Raw genomic sequence first — 20,606 nt, 5'->3', positions numbered from 1 at the left:
TTCAACAAAAAATATGATGGTATAGCCTAATACTGTTTTTTTAGGGGGTTTGTTGTTGAAGTGTTTTAAACTAAGTACTATGAATGAAGGCCAGTATCACTTTTTTTCCTTAATTTCTTTAAAAGCCATTAAACATAACAGCATAATTAAAGGTTTATATTTAACAATTATACAGAACTTTAAAAATATAACAACAACCTAAGTTATTTAACTGAACTTAACTTAAAGCTAGTTTCACAACCCCAATTGAAAAGTAACATTTGTATAATATGTTTGATGTTTCTGTCTGTAACTCTATCAGCCCTCTCTCTCTCTCTCTCTCTCTCTCTCTCTCTCTCTCTCTCTCTCTCTCTGGGATAGTTTACTCTGCATGACGTTCTGTGGTGTTACTTCTTCTTTTGAATCTGTTTTACAGAGTCCAAACGCAAGCGAGACCAGTAGACGCGCGTTCTGTGAGCCGTGTGTTTGTGAGTGAAGCGTGAAGATGCTGCAGCAGATCCTGGCTGACATGTACATCGAGCCGGAGCTGCTGTCCGAGCTCAACGAGGAGCAGAAACAGGTGCTGTTCCTCAAGATGAGGGAAGAGCAGATCAGGAGATGGAGAGAGCGAGAGACACAGCTGGAGAAGGAGGAGGCTGCACGCCTGAAAGACAGAAAAGGTTTTCATTTACACATCCTTACTGACAATAAGATGTGAATATACAGGCAAAGGATCTGTCATACATATTACCAGAAATAATTTGTGTGTGTGTGTGTGTGTTTGTGTGTGTGTGTGTGCAGTTTCAGGAAAGTTTGTGTCATGGATGAAGGGTCTTGATGATGATGTGTGGGTTTGGGTGATGGGAGAACATCGTGACGACAAACCTTACGATCAAATCTGTGACGAGATCATGGGCGAGAGAGCAGCGCTGCAGGCGCAGAGAGAGGCTGAGCAGCTCAGGTGAAACACACACACTCTTCATTCATGCAGCGCAAACACAACTACACACTCGCTATAGGCAGACCGGGTATGGATGTAACACTTTTGGCTTTAAGTCAAATCACCTTCATTTATAAAGCGCTTTTAACAATATAGATTGTTTCAAAGCAGCTTTACAGTGATAATAGGAAATTAAAGTAACATAGATTGTTTTGGCTTTACAGCAGCTCTAGCATAAAGTTATTAAAGTTAGTTTTGATTGATTCACTTCCGTTGCAAAGATCATTAGTTATGAACTGTATTCGCAAAAATATGTGTATTTGTGGAAAAAAAAGTTATCTCTGCGTAAACTTCAAAAGGCCTTCACAGGGAGGGACTAGTGACACTTCAGGACTGCGTTGTCGTCGTGTACAGGCGCAGGTCCTCCATCAGATCTGGAAACGCCCTGGATCCGGCGGACTGCGGTAAACCTCGGGTAATATTAGCGTAGACGCCATTCTTCTTATGATGTAGCGAGTACATCTGGATTTAAGGGAAGTGTTCCCAGTTCCGGCTGACCTAATCTATGCAGCCTAACATTGAATTATAGAAGTCTATAGTGTGTTATGTGTATGCTAGGCCAAAGAGGTGTTTTTAGTCTAGCTTTGAACTGACAGAGTGTGTCTGCTTCCCGGACAATGTTAGGAAGACTGTTCCAGAGTTTTGGTGCTGAATAGGAAAAGGATCTACCGCCTGCAGTCGATTTAGATATTCTAGGTATTATCAACTGGCCGGAGTTTCGAGAACGCAATAGACGTGACGGACTATAATGCGTTAAGAGCTCACTCAAGTACTGCGGAGCTAAACCATTTAGTGCTTTGTAGGTAATCAACAATATTTTAAAAATGTATAAGATGTTAAATAGGCAGCCAAATGCAGTGTTGACAGAAGCGGGCTGATATGGTCATATTTCCTGGTTCTGGTAAGAACTCGAGCTGCGGCGTTTTGAACTAGCTGTAGTTTGTTTATTAAGCGTGCAGGGCAACCACCCAGTAGAGCATTACAATAATCTAGTCTTGATGTCATGAACGCATGAACTAATTGTTCCGCATTTGTCAATGAGAGCATATGACTTAATTTAGATTTTTTTTTTTTAAGATGTAAAAATGCGGTTTTACAGATACTAGACACGTGACTTTCAAATGAAAGATTGGTATCAAAGAGCACACCCAGGTTCCTAACCGACGACGAGGACTTAACAGAGCAGCCATCAAGTGTTAGACAGTATTCTGGGTTATTACGTGTGGAAGTTTTTTGTCCAATAATTAGAATCTCTGTTTTTTTAGATTCGAGATCGGCCTGTAATTGACTAATATTCTAGGATCAAGTTGCGGTTTTTTAACAAGCGGTTTTATCATAGCCAGCTTAAAAGTTTTTGCTAGTATCCTAATGACAAAGATGAATTAATGATATTAAGAAGTCGGATCTATGACCTCTGGAAGCATCTCTTTCAGTAGCTTAGTCTGTATAGGGTCTAATATACATGTTGTCGATTTAGATGATTTAACGAGTTTAGTAAATTCTTCCTCTCCTATAGCAATGAATGAATCGAATTTTTCCTCATGGAGACTACAATGCACTGCCTGATGCGATACTGTAGTAGTCGGTTGCATAGTTATAATTTTATCCCTGATATTATCAATCTTATAAGTGAAGAAGTTCATAAAGTCATTACTGCTGTGTTGCTTGGACCCTTCTGGGCTTGAAGCTTTCTTTTTCGTTAGTTTAGCCACTGTTTCAAATAAATACCTACAGTAGGGTTGAGTTTATTTTCTTCTAATAGGGTTGAAAAATAAGCAGATCTAGCAGCTTTTAAGGCCTTTCTGCATGCAATCGTGCTCTCTTTCCATGAAATGCGAAAAATCTTCCTGTTGTGGTCCATTTCTTCTGCTCGTTGTACTATGGCGTTGGACTATTTTCTTTAAGCGCAACGGAGCAACTGCATCTAAAGTGCTGGATAAGAGAGAGTCAAAAGTTTCTGTTGCAATATCGAGTTCTTCTAAGCTATCCGGGATGCTGAGATGATGACACTGATCAGGAATATTATTAATAAAGCAATCTTTAGTGGCAGAAGTGATAGTTCTAACATATTTGTAACAGAGTCGTCTTTCCAGCCTTGGCTAAATGAAGTTTACACGAGAATCAGCAAATTCTTTGATAAAGTCTGTATGGTGCCCTGGTGGCCTGTATACAGTAGCCAGCGCAAATCTCAAACGTGATTTATCATTTACACTAGATAGTGTTACATTAAGCACCCAACATTTCAAAAGAATTATATTTAACAAGACTTCTCAGTAATTCTATATTACTATAAATTCAGCTTCAGCATCTTAGTTTGTAATGCATGCTGGGGTAAGTTGTAGCAATTAGACAAACAAAACAGAGGCCACATTATGCTATATGCTACAAAAATAGGTACATTGATCAATCCATATGAACAACCTAAAACACGCCTCTCTCTGTGACTGACCATAACTCAAATCCACATAGGCTACATTTACATTTAGTCATTTAGCAGACGCCTTTATCCAAAGCGACTTACAATTGAGAAATACTGCCAACATGTCAACATGAAGAGGCAAACAATGCAATAAGTCCTTAAAATGCAAAGTTTCTGACATTGCTCAGAGTAGCATAAGCCAGACAAGGGAGGGATTCATGGAAAAGGACGTTTTTTGGGGGGGGGGGGTTTAAGAGGTTAAGGGCTCACAGAAGAGATGAGTTTTCAGCTGTCTTTTGATTGTGGTCAGGGATTCTGCATTCCGGATGAGGGTGGGGAGACCGTTCCTCCAGCAAGGAACCGTGAACGAGAATGTTCTAGAGAGTACTGTTAGACTCAGGAGTGTGTGTGTGTGTGTGTGTGTGTGTGTGTGTGTGTGTGTGTGTGTGTGTGTGTGTGTGTGTGTGTGTGTGTGTGTGTGTGTGTGTGTGTGTGTGTGTGTGTAAATGAGTCTACTAGAACAAACTTCCTTAATGAACACTCATATCAGAATCACAATGGTGACACATGAATGTTGTTAACTCTGGAGTGCAGGCTTGCTGGGCACAGAAACTGCATTGGACACATTTTACACACACTTCCCTTGGCTTAGTTGCCAAATGTCTCCATACACACAATTTCATTGTCTGAGGTCTCATAATCCTCATCACTGGCTTTTTTTCACAACTGATCTGTCTGTCCTGCCCTCTCCTAAAACCTCTCGATTTCTTTTTTTAAACACTGTCCGGCACACCTTTATCTGTCTTTCATTTCCATTATCCAGCCATTCTGTAAGATTATTACAAAGAAACTGTCCTGAGTTGTATGTAAGGGTAACACTTTATTTTAGAGTGTCATTGTTACACATGTTAGATGTGGTTACTGTAGTACTAACTATAAATTAGTCATGCATAATTATATGCAACTAACCCTAATCTAACCCTATAAGTACATGTAGTTAAGTATTATTACTCAGTATTTAAATGTATAATTACAGTGTAACACTGACATCTTAAAATAAAGTAACCAGGGATTGTTATAACGCTGTGTATAGTAACACAGCTAGTGTTTAGCTAGCTGTATTAGCATAATGGTTTGAATTTAAAATTAAAAGTTAAAAATGCATAACATTTGCCTGAAAAACTACAATTTAGTCTAATATAAGTTGTATGATTTTATCTGCAAAAGTTTAAGGACTAAACGAAATTTAGTTTTGGTCAAAAAAGTTATATTCTTACCTCAAAATCAGATTTTTCTTTATAAAATGACTGATGATTGATGGCGTTACAACTATACCCGGTCTCATAATGTTATTTATTGTGCTGCCTTTAATTTATGCATATTTAAATTAATAAAAAAACATTATTACAGTAATAAGTCATGTAATACTGTATCATGAGAATCATTATTGACAATCAGTTATTTTAGTAGTTTTTATTTATATTTTGAATGTAGCTTTTATTTTTGTATTTTCTGTTTAATTTTTAGTAATTTTGTAAAATGCTTTTGTCACTTTTTTAAATATTATTATTTTGGTTTATTTTATTTTTAATACAGTTTAATTAGTTTTTGTATCTATTTAAAGTTAGTAATTTTAGTGCTACAAATTAAACATTTATACATTTTGTTTAGTTTAAGTTTTTCGTCTAATATTTGTATTTTATTTTATTTCAGTTTTATTTCAATTAACAAATTTTTTTTTTTAACAATAATAACCTTGTTTAGAATAATGTACCTAAAAAATACATTCAAACTTATTTTAGAAGTAAAATAAAACTGTTAGAATAGGCTTAAGATTTCATTTCTTTCAATTTTGAGGAGAATTATGAATATTTTTGAGAGTTTAACAGTTATACTCTGCAACAGCACATATTATTCAGTATTGTTCTCATGTGTTGTGTTACATTAGAGATTATTTCTGTGGTAAAACTGATGAAATACAAATAATCAAAGAGAATATTTTCTCTGATCTGGGACAATGAAAAATGATCATATCCTATAAGGAATAACGAAGTTTAATAAGTAAAAGATACATTTATAGCAATAATCCATAAATGATGATTACAAAATAAAGAATAATAAAATAATCAACAAAAGTGATGAAAGTTGTAAGAGTAAATAAAAAGAAATCAGAAAATAATCTTTCCTTGATCTGAATAATGACTCTGGAGCTGCTTTATAGCTGAATTGACCTATAAATATTCTTTGAACATGTATTGTTTGGCATAAACTACAGAGTAATCCACTCGGTCAAGGCTAGTTTAATATTTGACCAGTAAAGGAATGTTATCAACACAGGGCTGGTGCGTTCATTCCTCCTCGTGTGCCTGATCTCGTCATGGACAACTTAATCAGAACTTAATATGAGGATTTGTTTCTGTTTTTAGAGGCACTTCTGATGTGAGATTATGATAATCACAGTTTTGGTGTATATCAGTTCAAGCACAACCTGTATGATCTGTATTTCCATGATGCAATGTGTGTTGTAGAGACCTGCCCTGAGCCAAAGGGCAAAACCTGAAGAGGCTTCTGCAGGATTTAACATCAGGTGTGAGACAAATGTGCTCTGTTATCCAGGCATAAAAATAACGGTTTATGCAACATTAAACAACTGCAGAATGAAACAGGGGCTTGAATCCAACACAAACTGACAGATCTCTGATTTTATATCATGGAAAATATGTGGGAAAACACGTTTGACTGCTTTTCTTTTCACGTTGACAACTAGACAATGAGCAAAAGGAATAGTGTGTGTGTGTGTGTGTGTGTGTGAACATGAGCACTTATGTTTTGCCATTTCATGATGAACGTTCTCATTGACATTCACGCTCTCCCCTCAGAGCAACATTTCTTCAGTTAATAATTAATGACCTCTGATAACCTCTGCAAGTGGCCTGCATGTTTAATGTTTTCCGCGTATAATTGTCCAGGGCGAGGAAAGAAGCTGAGCTGGAGAAGCGCTTCTCTGGGCTGAGTCTCGAGCCGGAGCAGGTCGTGTTGGCGGATCAGCTGAAGGCCAGAGAGGAACAGAGAAGAGCAGACGAGGAACTCAAGGTACTGCCGTCACACACACACACTCACGCGTTCTGCCCTGGTCTCAGTGTGTGTGTGTGTGTGTGTGTGTGTGTCAGGAGGAGAGGCGTAAGGCTGAGGAGGATCTGAGGAGGCTGGAGCAGGAGAGAAAACAGCAGATCTACATCAGCCTGAAGGAGAAGAAGCAGCAAGAACACACACACGACCAGCAGGACAACCACTGGCAGCAGACATGTAAACAACACACACTCACTCTGCCCTCAGTTACTGATCACAACCACTTATCAAATATCTAATCTAAAGGGTTCATATGGTTCATCTCACAAAAAAGTCATATATCACCCCAAAAACCACAAGGAAAAAATAATAAACCTAATAAAGAAAATTAAGAGTTTTTTGGGGGGAATTTCCATCAAAATTCTTGTTATTTTAAAGTGCCCCGATTATGCTATTTTACAGTTTCCTAATGTTGTCTCCTACAACAGGTTTACATGCATCAAAGGTCAAAAAACTGTTTAATTTCTTCATAATATAGCCTACATTTGCACATCATCACATTTTCAATGATTCTCAAACGACTCGTCAGATGAATCAATCTCTAAATCCCTCCTTTCCGCGAGCTACTTTGCCAGCCAGACAGCTCAGTCTGTTGTGATTGGTCTACTCTGCTCTGATTGGCCAGACAGCTCAGTCTGTTGTGATTGGTCTACTCTGCTCTGATTGGCCAGACAGCTCGGTCTGTTGTGATTGATCTACTCTGCTCTGATTGGTCAGACAGCTCAGTCTGTTGTGATTGGTCTACTCTGCTCTGATTGGTCAGACAGCTCAGTCTGTTGTGATTGGTCTACTCTGCTCTGATTGGCCAGACAGCTCAGTCTGTTGTGATTGGTCTACTCTGCTCTGATTGGTCAGACAGCCCAGTCTGTTGTGATTGGTCTACTCTGCTCTGATTGGCCAGACAGCTCAGTCTGTTGTGATTGGTCTACTCTGCTCTGATTGGTCAGACAGCTCAGTCTGTTGTGATTGGTCTACTCTGCTCTGATTGGCCAGACAGCTCAGTCTGTTGTGATTGGTCTACTCTGCTCTGATTGGCCAGACAGCTCAGTCTGTTGTGATTGGTCTACTCTGCTCTGATTGGTCAGACAGCTCAGTCTGTTGTGATTGGTCTACTCTGCTCTGATTGGCCAGACAGCTCAGTCTGTTGTGATTGGTCTACTCTGCTCTGATTGGTCAGACAGCTCAGTCTGTTGTGATTGGTCTACCCTGCTCTGATTGGTCAGACAGCTCAGTCTGTTGTGATTGGTCTACTCTGCTCTGATTGGCCAGACAGCTCAGTCTGTTGTGATTGGTCTACTCTGCTCTGATTGGTCAGACAGCTCAGTCTGTTGTGATTGGTCTACTCTGCTCTGATTGGCCAGACAGCTCAGTCTGTTGTGATTGGTCTACTCTGCTCTGATTGGCCAGACAGCTCAGTCTGTTGTGATTGGTCTACTCTGCTCTGATTGGCCAGACAGCTCAGTCTGCTGTGATTGGTCTACTCTGCTCTGATTGGTCAGACAGCTCAGTCTGTTGTGATTGGTCTACTCTGCTCTGATTGGCCAGACAGCTCAGTCTGTTGTGATTGGTCTACTCTGCTCTGATTGGCCAGACAGCTCAGTCTGTTGTGATTGGTCTACTCTGCTCTGATTGGTCAGACAGCTCAGTCTGTTGTGATTGGTCTACTCTGCTCTGATTGGCCAGACAGCTCAGTCTGTTGTGATTGGTCTACTCTGCTCTGATTGGCCAGACAGCTCAGTCTGTTGTGATTGGTCTACTCTGCTCTGATTGGTCAGACAGCTCAGTCTGTTGTGATTGGTCTACTCTGCTCTGATTGGCCAGACAGCTCAGTCTGTTGTGATTGGTCTACTCTGCTCTGATTGGCCAGACAGCTCGGTCTGTTGTGATTGGTCTACTCTGCTCTGATTGGCCAGACAGCTCAGTCTGTTGTGATTGGTCTACTCTGCTCTGATTGGCCAGACAGCTCAGTCTGTTGTGATTGGTCTACTCTGCTCTGATTGGTCAGACAGCTCAGTCTGTTGTGATTGGTCTACTCTGCTCTGATTGGTCAGACAGCTCAGTCTGTTGTGATTGGTCTACTCTGCTCTGATTGGCCAGACAGCTCAGTCTGTTGTGATTGGTCTACTCTGCTCTGATTGGCCAGACAGCTCAGTCTGTTGTGATTGGTCTACTCTGCTCTGATTGGCCAGACAGCTCAGTCTGTTGTGATTGGTCTACTCTGCTCTGATTGGCCAGACAGCTCAGTCTGTTGTGATTGGTCTACTCTGCTCTGATTGGCCAGACAGCTCAGTCTGTTGTGATTGGTCTACTCTGCTCTGATTGGCCAGACAGCTCAGTCTGTTGTGATTGGTCTACTCTGCTCTGATTGGCCAGACAGCTCAGTCTGTTGTGATTGGTCTACTCTGCTCTGATTGGCCAGACAGCTCAGTCTGTTGTGATTGATCTACTCTGCTCTGATTGGCCAGACAGCTCAGTCTGTTGTGATTGGTCTACTCTGCTCTGATTGGTCAGACAGCTCAGTCTGTTGTGATTGGTCTACTCTGCTCTGATTGGCCAGACAGCTCAGTCTGTTGTGATTGGTCTACTCTGCTCTGATTGGCCAGACAGCTCAGTCTGTTGTGATTGGTCTACTCTGCTCTGATTGGCCAGACAGCTCAGTCTGTTGTGATTGATCTACTCTGCTCTGATTGGCCAGACAGCTCAGTCTGTTGTGATTGGTCTACTCTGCTCTGATTGGCCAGACAGCTCAGTCTGTTGTGATTGGTCTACTCTGCTCTGATTGGCCAGACAGCTCAGTCTGTTGTGATTGGTCTACTCTGCTCTGATTGGTCAGACAGCTCAGTCTGTTGTGATTGGTCTACTCTGCTCTGATTGGCCAGACAGCTCAGTCTGTTGTGATTGATCTACTCTGCTCTGATTGGCCAGACAGCTCAGTCTGTTGTGATTGGTCTACTCTGCTCTGATTGGTCAGACAGCTCGGTCTGTAGTGATTGGTCTACTCTGCTCTGATTGGTCAGACAGCTCGGTCTGTTGTGATTGGTCTACTCTGCTCTGATTGGCCAGACAGCTCGGTCTGTTGTGATTGATCTACTCTGCTCTGATTGGCCAGACAGCTCGGTCTGTTGTGATTGGTCTACTCTGCTCTGATTGGCCAGACAGCTCAGTCTGTTGTGATTGGTCTACTCTGCTCTGATTGGCCAGACAGCTCAGTCTGTTGTGATTGGTCTACTCTGCTCTGATTGGTCAGACAGCTCAGTCTGTTGTGATTGGTCTACTCTGCTCTGATTGGTCAGACAGCTCAGTCTGTTGTGATTGGTCTACTCTGCTCTGATTGGCCAGACAGCTCAGTCTGTTGTGATTGGTCTACTCTGCTCTGATTGGCCAGACAGCTCAGTCTGTTGTGATTGGTCTACTCTGCTCTGATTGGCCAGACAGCTCAGTCTGTTGTGATTGGTCTACTCTGCTCTGATTGGCCAGACAGCTCAGTCTGTTGTGATTGGTCTACTCTGCTCTGATTGGTCAGACAGCTCAGTCTGTTGTGATTGGTCTACTCTGCTCTGATTGGTCAGACAGCTCAGTCTGTTGTGATTGGTCTACTCTGCTCTGATTGGTCAGACAGCTCAGTCTGTTGTGATTGGTCTACTCTGCTCTGATTGGCCAGACAGCTCAGTCTGTTGTGATTGGTCTACTCTGCTCTGATTGGTCAGACAGCTCAGTCTGTTGTGATTGGTCTACTCTGCTCTGATTGGCCAGACAGCTCAGTCTGTTGTGATTGGTCTACTCTGCTCTGATTGGTCAGACAGCTCAGTCTGTTGTGATTGGTCTACTCTGCTCTGATTGGCCAGACAGCTCAGTCTGTTGTGATTGGTCTACTCTGCTCTGATTGGTCAGACAGCTCAGTCTGTTGTGATTGATCTACTCTGCTCTGATTGGCCAGACAGCTCGGTCTGTTGTGATTGGTCTACTCTGCTCTGATTGGCCAGACAGCTCAGTCTGTTGTGATTGGTCTACTCTGCTCTGATTGGCCAGACAGCTCAGTCTGTTGTGATTGGTCTACTCTGCTCTGATTGGTCAGACAGCTCAGTCTGTTGTGATTGGTCTACTCTGCTCTGATTGGTCAGACAGCTCAGTCTGTTGTGATTGGTCTACTCTGCTCTGATTGGTCAGACAGCTCAGTCTGTTGTGATTGGTCTACTCTGCTCTGATTGGCCAGACAGCTCAGTCTGTTGTGATTGGTCTACTCTGCTCTGATTGGCCAGACAGCTCAGTCTGTTGTGATTGGTCTACTCTGCTCTGATTGGCCAGACAGCTCAGTCTGTTGTGATTGGTCTACTCTGCTCTGATTGGTCAGACAGCTCAGTCTGTTGTGATTGGTCTACTCTGCTCTGATTGGCCAGACAGCTCAGTCTGTTGTGATTGATCTACTCTGCTCTGATTGGCCAGACAGCTCAGTCTGTTGTGATTGGTCTACTCTGCTCTGATTGGCCAGACAGCTCAGTCTGTTATGATTGGTCTACTCTGCTCTGATTGGTCAGACAGCTCAGTCTGTTGTGATTGGTCTACTCTGCTCTGATTGGCCAGACAGCTCGGTCTGTTGTGATTGATCTACTCTGCTCTGATTGGCCAGACAGCTCGGTCTGTTGTGATTGGTCTACTCTGCTCTGATTGGCCAGACAGCTCAGTCTGTTGTGATTGGTCTACTCTGCTCTGATTGGCCAGACAGCTCAGTCTGTTGTGATTGGTCTACTCTGCTCTGATTGGCCAGACAGCTCAGTCTGTTGTGATTGGTCTACTCTGCTCTGATTGGCCAGACAGCTCAGTCTGTTGTGATTGGTCTACTCTGCTCTGATTGGCCAGACAGCTCGATCTGTTGTGATTGGTCTACTCTGCTCTGATTGGCCAGACAGCTCAGTCTGTTGTGATTGGTCTACTCTGCTCTGATTGGTCAGACAGCTCAGTCTGTTGTGATTGATCTACTCTGCTCTGATTGGCCAGACAGCTCAGTCTGTTGTGATTGATCTACTCTGCTCTGATTGGCTAGACAGCTCAGTCTGTTGTGATTGGTCTACTCTGCTCTGATTGGCCAGACAGCTCAGTCTGTTGTGATTGGTCTACTCTGCTCTGATTGGCCAGACAGCTCGATCTGTTGTGATTGGTCTACTCTGCTCTGATTGGCCAGACAGCTCAGTCTGTTGTGATTGGTCTACTCTGCTCTGATTGGCCAGACAGCTCAGTCTGTTGTGATTGATCTACTCTGCTCTGATTGGCCAGACACCTCAGTCTGTTGTGATTGATCTACTCTGCTCTGATTGGTCAGACAGCTCAGTCTGTTGTGATTGGTCTACTCTGCTCTGATTGGTCAGACAGCTCAGTCTGTTGTGATTGGTCTACTCTGCTCTGATTGGCCAGACAGCTCAGTCTGTTGTGATTGGTCTGCTCTGCTCTGATTGGCCAGACAGCTCAGTCTGTTGTGATTGGTCTACCCTGCTCTGATTGGTCAGACAGCTCAGTCTGTTGTGATTGGTCTACTCTGCTCTGATTGGCCAGACAGCTCAGTCTGTTGTGATTGGTCTACTCTGCTCTGATTGGCGAGACAGCTCAGTCTGTTGTGATTGGTCTACTCTGCTCTGATTGGTCAGATGACCCAGTCTGTTGTGATTGGTCTACTCTGCTCTGATTGGCCAGACAGCTCAGTCTGTTGTGATTGGTCTACTCTGCTCTGATTGGTCAGACAGCTCAGTCTGTTGTGATTGGTCTACTCTGCTCTGATTGGTCAGATGACCCAGTCTGTTGTGATTGGTCTACTCTGCTCTGATTGGCCAGACAGCTCAGTCTGTTATGATTGGTCTCTGCTCTGATTGGCCAGACAGCTCAGTCTGTTATGATTGGTCTCTGCTCTGATTGGCCAGACAGCTTGGCCTGAGGCTTCCTAAACCGTAAACTAAACACAGTAACGAAAAATGATGTCGATTTGACCATATCAATCGCGCGAGTGCGATGATGAAACACTGGAAGAGCTCGTTATTCACCCGAACCTCCATCGCAAGGACGACTCGAGCAGCACTCAGTGCTTCTCAGTGATACACTACTCAGTTTGAGGGACATTATGAGATGTTGCAACTGTAATTCCTCACCATCAGCATTAACAAGTGCATGTCCATCAACAAACCGATTATTTTACTTGTAGTTATTTATTTACAGAGTATTTTTCTAATTTATTGCGGTGCTATTAGTTAGCTATTGTTAGGCTGCTGTCACTTTAAGACCAAACGTACATGATCCATTATACTGATACACAGCTGTTTACATGATTACTCCACACGAAATGCATTTTGACATTATTGCGTGTGTATTTGACTGTTCAAGCGCAGTAAGACGCGCAATTATGCTGAGTTCTTCTTCACTGCTTATTGTGCTTACTAACACTTTTATCATCGAGCAATTGTGCCAAATTCATATATGTATACAGTAAATACAAATACTGATGCATTATTGCTTTATTCTGCTTTACAGTAAACATATTTGAATTTAAAAATCATCATGGAGAATAATGAGAATAGCTACGGTTTATTTGGGGTGAGGTTGGTGACAGTGACACATGACAGTTGTAGTCTGAATAGGGAAGTTTTGTTCTCTACGGTTGTGTTTGTGTTATTTTCTCATACATGTACAGTAGGACTAACAGTGTGATTTTGCATATGTGGTTCCAGTGCAGAAGTCAAAAGCCGCAGACGTGCGTAGACGGTCTCTAGCCAAGCAGACGATGGAGGATCACCGCAGGCGCTCAGTGAAAGCTCTGGAGAGAGGACGTGTAGCGGCCGTCACAAAGGCCTTCGCCAGCCCAAACCCAGACCCTCCACCGAAACCCAAACCCAGAAACACCAGCGCTGCCATCAGCCGGTGAGTCCCACAGCCAGTGTCCTTCATCTCTGACTGTGACAATAACTCAACAATAATTACATAATTAAAAAGAAGAGCTGGTGGTTTGAAAGTCATGGTGAGCATGTTTGCATAACAAAGTTTGTTTATGTAGTACTCCCTTTAGTAATAAATGAGAGTGAGAGAGACAAAACTGTGTGTTATTCCAGTGGTCCTCTCTGTATTGTTGTTTGAGGATGTGCCACAGTCGTCATGGCAACTCTCAAATCCCAACTGCCACTCAGAATTCAGAAAATGCAACTGAACTATTCAGTGCAAATTCATTATAATTAAAGTAATTTAAATAAAACATATATATACTGTAAATAAATTGAAATAGACAAAATAAAATATATACAAATACTTAAATATTTTTGTGACCCAAATATACAGGGATTATTCAATATTACATTGGATTATTCCTGCATTCATGTAATCAGCATATTCCACATGAACTGTGAAGAGCTGCGTGTCTTTTACCTGCTGTTCTCTTGTGGAAATACTGGAAATGCTTGCTCTTGACAGTTATTATAGTTCAGTTGTTGTAATTGCACTGTAATTAAACCGTATTCCTGCTCATTCATGAGACTCTTATGGTGCTGTAGCCTGTCTGTATTGATTTATGCTCATTTTGTTTAAATGGTTAGTTCTGTTATTAATTACTCGCCCTCACTTCATCTTCGGAACACAAATGAAGATCTTGATGAAATATGAGAGCATTCTGTCCCTGCATTGACAGCTACGCAACTTCCACTTTCAAGCCCTGAAAGGTAGTAAAGACTTCATTTAAGTAATCCATGACACCAGTGACACCATAACACCATAACCTCAGTTTTATGAAGTGATGCGAGTGCTTTGTTTGCGCAAACAAACATAATTTACCACTTTATTTACAAAAATATGAATCTCCAACGCATGTTCACGCAACCACGTCTGCTCCCGCGTCAACACACCGTGGTAGTTGCGTGGCTGTCAAAAGAGGGACAGAAATCGTTCAGATTTCACATTGAAAAGATCGTCATTTGTGTTCCGAAGATGAACGAAAGTGAATGAATGAAACGAGGGTGAGTAAATGATGATCATTTTTGGGTGAATTAACCCTTTAATGGTTGCATGGAATCGTCCTCCTCCTCAAAAATAATACTGTTCGGTGTCTTTTATCAACAGCCACATTCATTTGGAACCCAAAAATATGACATTATATCAATATCTGGGCTATGTTGTCGTGATGATATAGCAATTATTTATGTCTAGGAAACACATTCACATCAAATGTTTGTGGTGCAGTAATATTTTTTTGAAAATTTGGAAGAAGTCTCTTCTGCTCACCAAGGCTGCATTTATTTGATCAAAAATACAGTAAAAACAGTGAAATATTATTATAATTTAAAATAACTGTTGTCTATGTGAATAAATATAGTAGTGTAATGTAGTGATGGGGACGAGACCGCCTATGCCGAGTCCGAGTCGAGACCGAGTCTTTGAAGGGTCGAGTCCGAGTCAAGACCGAGTCTTTGAAGGGTCGAGTCCGAGTCAAGACCGAGTCTTTGAAGGGTCGAGTCCGAGTCAAGACCGAGTCTTTAAAGGGTCGAGTCCGAGTCAAGACCGAGTCTTTGAAGGGTCGAGTCCGAGTCAAGACCGAGTCCATTGGTTTTCAAATACAGTCGAGTCCGAGTCAAGACCGAGTCTTTGAAGGGTCGAGTCCGAGTCAAGACCGAGTCTTTGAAGGGTCGAGTCCGAGTCAAGACCGAGTCTTTAAAGGGTCGAGTCCGAGTCAAGACCGAGTCTTTGAAGGGTCGAGTCCGAGTCAAGACCGAGTCTTTGAAGGGTCGAGTCCGAGTCAAGACCGAGTCCATTGGTTTTCAAATACAGTCGAGTCCGAGTCAAGACCGAGTCTTTGAAGGGTCGAGTCCGAGTCAAGACCGAGTCCATTGGTTTTCAAATACAGTCGAGTCCGAGTCAAGACCGAGTCTTTGAAGGGTCGAGTCCGAGTCAAGACCGAGTCCATTGGTTTTCAAATACAGTCGAGTCCGAGTCAAGACCGAGTCTTTGAAGGGTCGAGTCCGAGTCAAGACCGAGTCCATTGGTTTTCAAATACAGTCGCGGCCGAGTCAAGACCGAGTCTTTGAAGGGTCGAGTCCGAGTCAAGACCGAGTCTTTGAGGAAGCAAGTCCGAGTCGAGATTTTGTCTCGACATGTCAGTTTTGATATTCATGATTTAATATCAACCCAGTTAATAATCAACAGTTAGGCCTACAGACTAAGCTAGACTGGTAATTGTTTAGAGGACCAGTCTTAACTAGTGATGGGGACGAGACCGCCTATGCCGAGTCCGAGTCGAGACCGAGTCTTTGAAGGGTCGAGTCCGAGTCAAGACCGAGTCTTTGAAGGGTCGAGTCCGAGTCAAGACCGAGTCTTCGAAGGGTCGAGTCCGAGTCAAGACCGAGTCTTTTAAGGGTCGAGTCCGAGTCAAGACCGAGTCTTTGAAGGGTCGAGTCCGAGTCGAGACCGAGTCTTCGAAGGGTCGAGTCCGAGTCGAGACCGAGTCTTCGAAGGGTCGAGTCCGAGTCGAGACCGAGTCTTCGAAGGGTCGAGTCCGAGTCGAGACCGAGTCTTCGAAGGGTCGAGTCCGAGTCGAGACCGAGTCTTCGAAGGGTCGAGTCCGAGTCAAGACCGAGTCTTTGAAGGGTCGAGTCCGAGTCGAGACCGAGTCTTTGAAGGAACAAGTCCGAGACAAGTCCGAGAAAGCAGAAATCGGTCTCGAGACCGGACTCGAGTACTACATCACTAGTGTAATGTATTTCTGTGATCAAAGCTGAGTTTTCAGCATCATTACTCCAGTCTTCAGTGTCACATGATCCTTCAGAAATCACTCTAATATGATTATTTGATGATCAAAAAACATTTATAATTATTATCAATGTTGAAAACCTGCTATCTGTTTAATAATCAGTAATGTAAGTACATGCGGAGACCTTGACTCATTCCACAACTGCAATGCCACCTGTCTTGTGCTATTAATAGTGATATATTGTACGTCATGTCTTCATTCATCAGTCATACTCATCTCAGGAATGTCATACTGCAGACTGTACATATTTACAGGAATTTCCCCTCAACACATCTGAACAACACAATAGCTCACAATCTGAGCTACTCATAGAGCTCAATGTCTACTGTACGACCCGTGTAGAGCTCAGTGTCTTAGCCTGGGTAAATATCTTTCCCACCGCTTCAGTTGCTGGGGTTGTGATGATCCAGGATTGGACAGGGATGTGATGAATGTGTCTTCTGTTGTGGTTGGCAGGAAGGCTGGTATGCGGCGCTCGTTTTCGACGACTAGTCGAGATCATATCGTCCGCTGGTTTCGGGAGGAGCAGTTCCCCCTCAGAGCAGGATTCCAGCGCGACCACAGCCGGATCGCCCGCTGGTTTCACGGTGAGATACAGCTGTTCATCTGGACCCGCTCCAGTCCTCTCTCTTCAGACACACCTGGCAGACCCAGACCCGGACCCAGCAAGCTCCTGTTCTGGGGGAGCTGGGCTTTACTGCTGACTCTGACTAGCTTAGCTGGGGTTTAAAAGACATTTCATATTCATCGATCTGATCTGACTGCAGTGACACTATTGGATGAGAATAAAACCTGAATTGAACAGAGCTGAATGAGCTCGTTTGGTCAAACCACAAACCTCAAAGCTTCTGCACTGCCACTCTGAGCTCGATTGCTATGTCTGAGGTACAACACGCCCCCTCATTAGCATACAGAGCAAGAAATGTAGACATAAATAAATGGAGACATAAATAAATGCATATATAGGCCTACATAAATAAATGTGGAAATAAATAATGCATAAATAAATAAATGAAAAATAAATAAATCTGGGAAAAAATACAATTATACATAAATAAGGAAATAAAAGTATAAATATTGTTGTTTCTTTACATTTCTTCGTGTATTTATTTATAAATTCGGCGCACAGATAGACAATCTGAACTTTAACTACAGCAATTTTGGTCTAATTCAATCACTCTAGCACCACCAACTGTCCAAATTTGCCTCGTTTATGCTAATAACTTCAGTGGCTCAAAACGATTCGATTGACATCAGCCATTTCGCATTTTTGTAAAAACATACTTTTTCAAACTCGTCCTTGGAGGTTTGTCTGATTTTCACCAAAATTGGCTCAGATCATCTTTAGACCTTACTGGCAAACAGTTGTGAAAAAGCTTTTTAATAGACCAAACTGTTCTCGAATAATGTGCTAATGAATTTAATGAACAGCAGGGCAAAATGAATGTGTGACTGGCTGTATCTCCCCAACGCTTTAGTGTATTCAGACCAAACTTGGTACATGTCATCACAAGCATGACCTGAGGCTACATGCTGCGTTTCGGCACAGCGCCACCTACTGGTCAGGAGAAATGAAAAATAGCCTTTTTTTGTTTATAACCTCTGAAATTGTAAAACTGGTCTCTTGATTCAGTCAAAAGTTATAATGAAATTTGAAAAAATATTCATAGCTTTTGATTAATTTTGCTGGTCTGAAACTGGTCTGGTAGATTCCTTGAGTCATATTGAGAATAATGTAGAGAATAACTGTTCCTAGACTGTTGATCTGATATTTACCAAAATCAGCTCAAATCATCGTGAGACCAAACCATTGTGGAATAACGCATCAGCGAAACTGATGGCTTGATGCCTAGCTGATTCTGAGGCTGTATCTCTGCACTGCTTTGGCCTCTTCACACTGCCCATACAACATCCATTTAGTAACAGCGCCACCTATTGGTCAAAAGTGATAAGCAAGTAAAATCCTATCACGTGATTGTATTTGTGATTTGTCAGCCGCTTTGCCTAAAATAAGTGTTGCAGTTGATCTGACTCTTCCGTCCATGCTTGCATAAAAAAAATCATTTAGATTTGTGTTGTGCTTGGCCCCTTAATTGCAGCTTGCAGCGATATTTGTCACTGTGAAGCTGCTTTAAAACATTTTAGCAACATTTTTCCCCAAAAAGAAAAATCAACGACTGCGTCTTTCCTGTTAAAATGAGTGAGTGGTCACTGTAAAGTGAATGTCCCTGTGGTGTGCACTGCATCGACACCGAACGCTGCTGGCTTTCCTGTAATGTGCATCATCTCATATCCCCTCAGGTATAATATCTCGTGAACAGGCGGAGGCGCTGCTGAAGGACGGCGGGCCCGGGCTCTTCCTGGTGCGTGTTAGCGAGAGGATATTTGGATATGTGCTCTCCTACCGATCGAAAGAGGAAGTCAAGCACCTGCTGATCGACGCCTCGGAGAACTGCTACATGCTCCTGGGGGACCAGATCAGATTCACATCCCTCAGTGAACTCGTGGAGTATCATCAGGTGACGTACTGCGCACACCACTCGGGGTAAACTGGGCCGAGGTCTAGATTCCTAGATCAGGCTGTGAGGGACAGAAGCACAGTGCGTTCAATGCATTGTACTGTTGTTTAGCAACATGCCAGTTGTCCAAAAAAACTCCATAAAACAGTTCTGAAAGTTACAAGTGATGTCTTTATACAGTGCTTGTGGTTTTAAACATCATAAGTCTCTCTCACAAGCTTGTGTAAAATTCAATATAGTGTCCTGATATTGGTGTCTAATGTGTGCCACAATATAAAATCAGCCTTAAAGTCTTCAAATGTGTGGCCAGCAGTCTGTGTATGACTCATGTTGCATTGAAATGATTATAGTTATTTTAGAGAACAAATCATTTCATTCTAAATGTAATGCTCACACTCCTATTGAATTGATGTTTTTTAATGTACAGTATAAATGAGATGCTTCTCCCCTCAGTGTGATTGTTAACATGGTGATAATGAGCACAGAGACGGATTGGCATCTCACGCCTGCTAACAGGAAACATGTGCGTTCACATGCATGCCAGTCATAGGCGGAGAGTCATCGGGTTTAAATAGACGGGCCGCCGAGTGCATTCCTTACACCAGAAACAAAGGAAAGGAACGTCACAATACAGCGTATTGATTCACATATTAGTTCTCACGCCACATTGGTTATTGATGCAGTGCTTCAGTGTTGGGGTCAGTGTGCAGCTCAGCCAAGCCGTGTGTAACTGTGTTTTCTGGCACCAGGTGGAGCCGCTGAGCTCGTGTGGAGAAGAGGAGTTTCTGCTGCAGGCGTGCGGACAGAGCGAGGCCACAGCGGACTATACCGAGCTCTTCACCTGACACACACACACACACACACACACACACGTGCGGACAGAGCGAGGCCACAGCGGACTATACCGAGCTCTTCACCTGACACACACACACACACACACACACACACACACACACACGTGCGGACAGAGTGAGGCCACAGCGGACTATACCGAGCTCTTCACCTGACACACACACACACACACACACACACGTGCGGACAGAGTGAGGCCACAGCGGACTATACCGAGCTCTTCACCTGACACACACACACACACGTGCGGACAGAGCGAGGCCACAGCGGACTATACCGAGCTCTTCACCTGACACACACACACACACACACACACACACACACGTGCGGACCGAGCGAGGCCACAGCGGACTATACCGAGCTCTTCACCTGACACACACACACACACACACACTACTCTCACATCAATCAGAACAACACACAATCATGACTCTCATTACAGTCAGTTTCACAATTCATAAACACCCCGTTTTAAAAGTATTGAATTTAACTGAAAAGTATAAATCCGCAATTTTCCATCTACATATATGCGCCTGTTCCTTCGTGTAGAACAGAGTTTTCCACTTCAGAAACGGATCTGATGTTGATGATTACTAAATGCACTCTTCACTTCTCCTGGACTAACTGTAGCTGGCCCAGTGTAACCGACTGTCACGGGTGTGCCGGGAATAATGGCGAAATCATAACTCTGATGGAACATGAACAGTTTATTCTTTTTATTCACAACAGATGTTTAAAACATATTTTTGGAACTGTGCAGTTTTTTTCCCTCCGACACTTTATAATAAAAATGTTTGGCTGCGATATGAACACATTTACGACAGTAAATTCAACAGTTTTCCTGTGCAAAAGCAGCACATTTAGTTTTGCGCTTGTGAAGTGAGTGGAAACATTATGAAGGAAACCATAAAAAAACTCCCTCTCTTAACAAGAACACTG

The 20,606-nt window shown here is 42.8% G+C and overlaps 1 protein-coding gene across 1 annotated transcript; it reads left to right on the top strand.

Annotated features, from left to right (window-relative positions):
- The first annotated feature begins 415 nt into the window (after positions 1-415).
- sh2d4a (SH2 domain containing 4A) lies at positions 416-20,221 on the top strand. Its single transcript, XM_056265566.1, has 8 exons — positions 416-659; positions 781-940; positions 6,368-6,491; positions 6,569-6,704; positions 13,238-13,427; positions 16,753-16,883; positions 18,598-18,815; positions 19,565-20,221. The coding sequence occupies exons 1-8, from the start codon at positions 485-487 to the stop codon at positions 19,658-19,660; spliced, it is 1,230 nt and encodes a 409-aa protein (XP_056121541.1). The 5' UTR covers positions 416-484; the 3' UTR covers positions 19,661-20,221.
- Positions 20,222-20,606: the final 385 nt, after the last annotated feature.

This window comes from Rhinichthys klamathensis, unplaced genomic scaffold (genome assembly GCF_029890125.1).
Source record: "Rhinichthys klamathensis goyatoka isolate OS25496 unplaced genomic scaffold, OSU_Roscu_1.1 h1tg000236l_1, whole genome shotgun sequence".
Classification (NCBI taxonomy): Eukaryota; Metazoa; Chordata; class Actinopteri; order Cypriniformes; family Leuciscidae; genus Rhinichthys; species Rhinichthys klamathensis.
The sequence above is the reverse complement of the archived record's forward strand: the minus strand, read 5'-3'. Positions and strand labels throughout refer to the sequence as shown.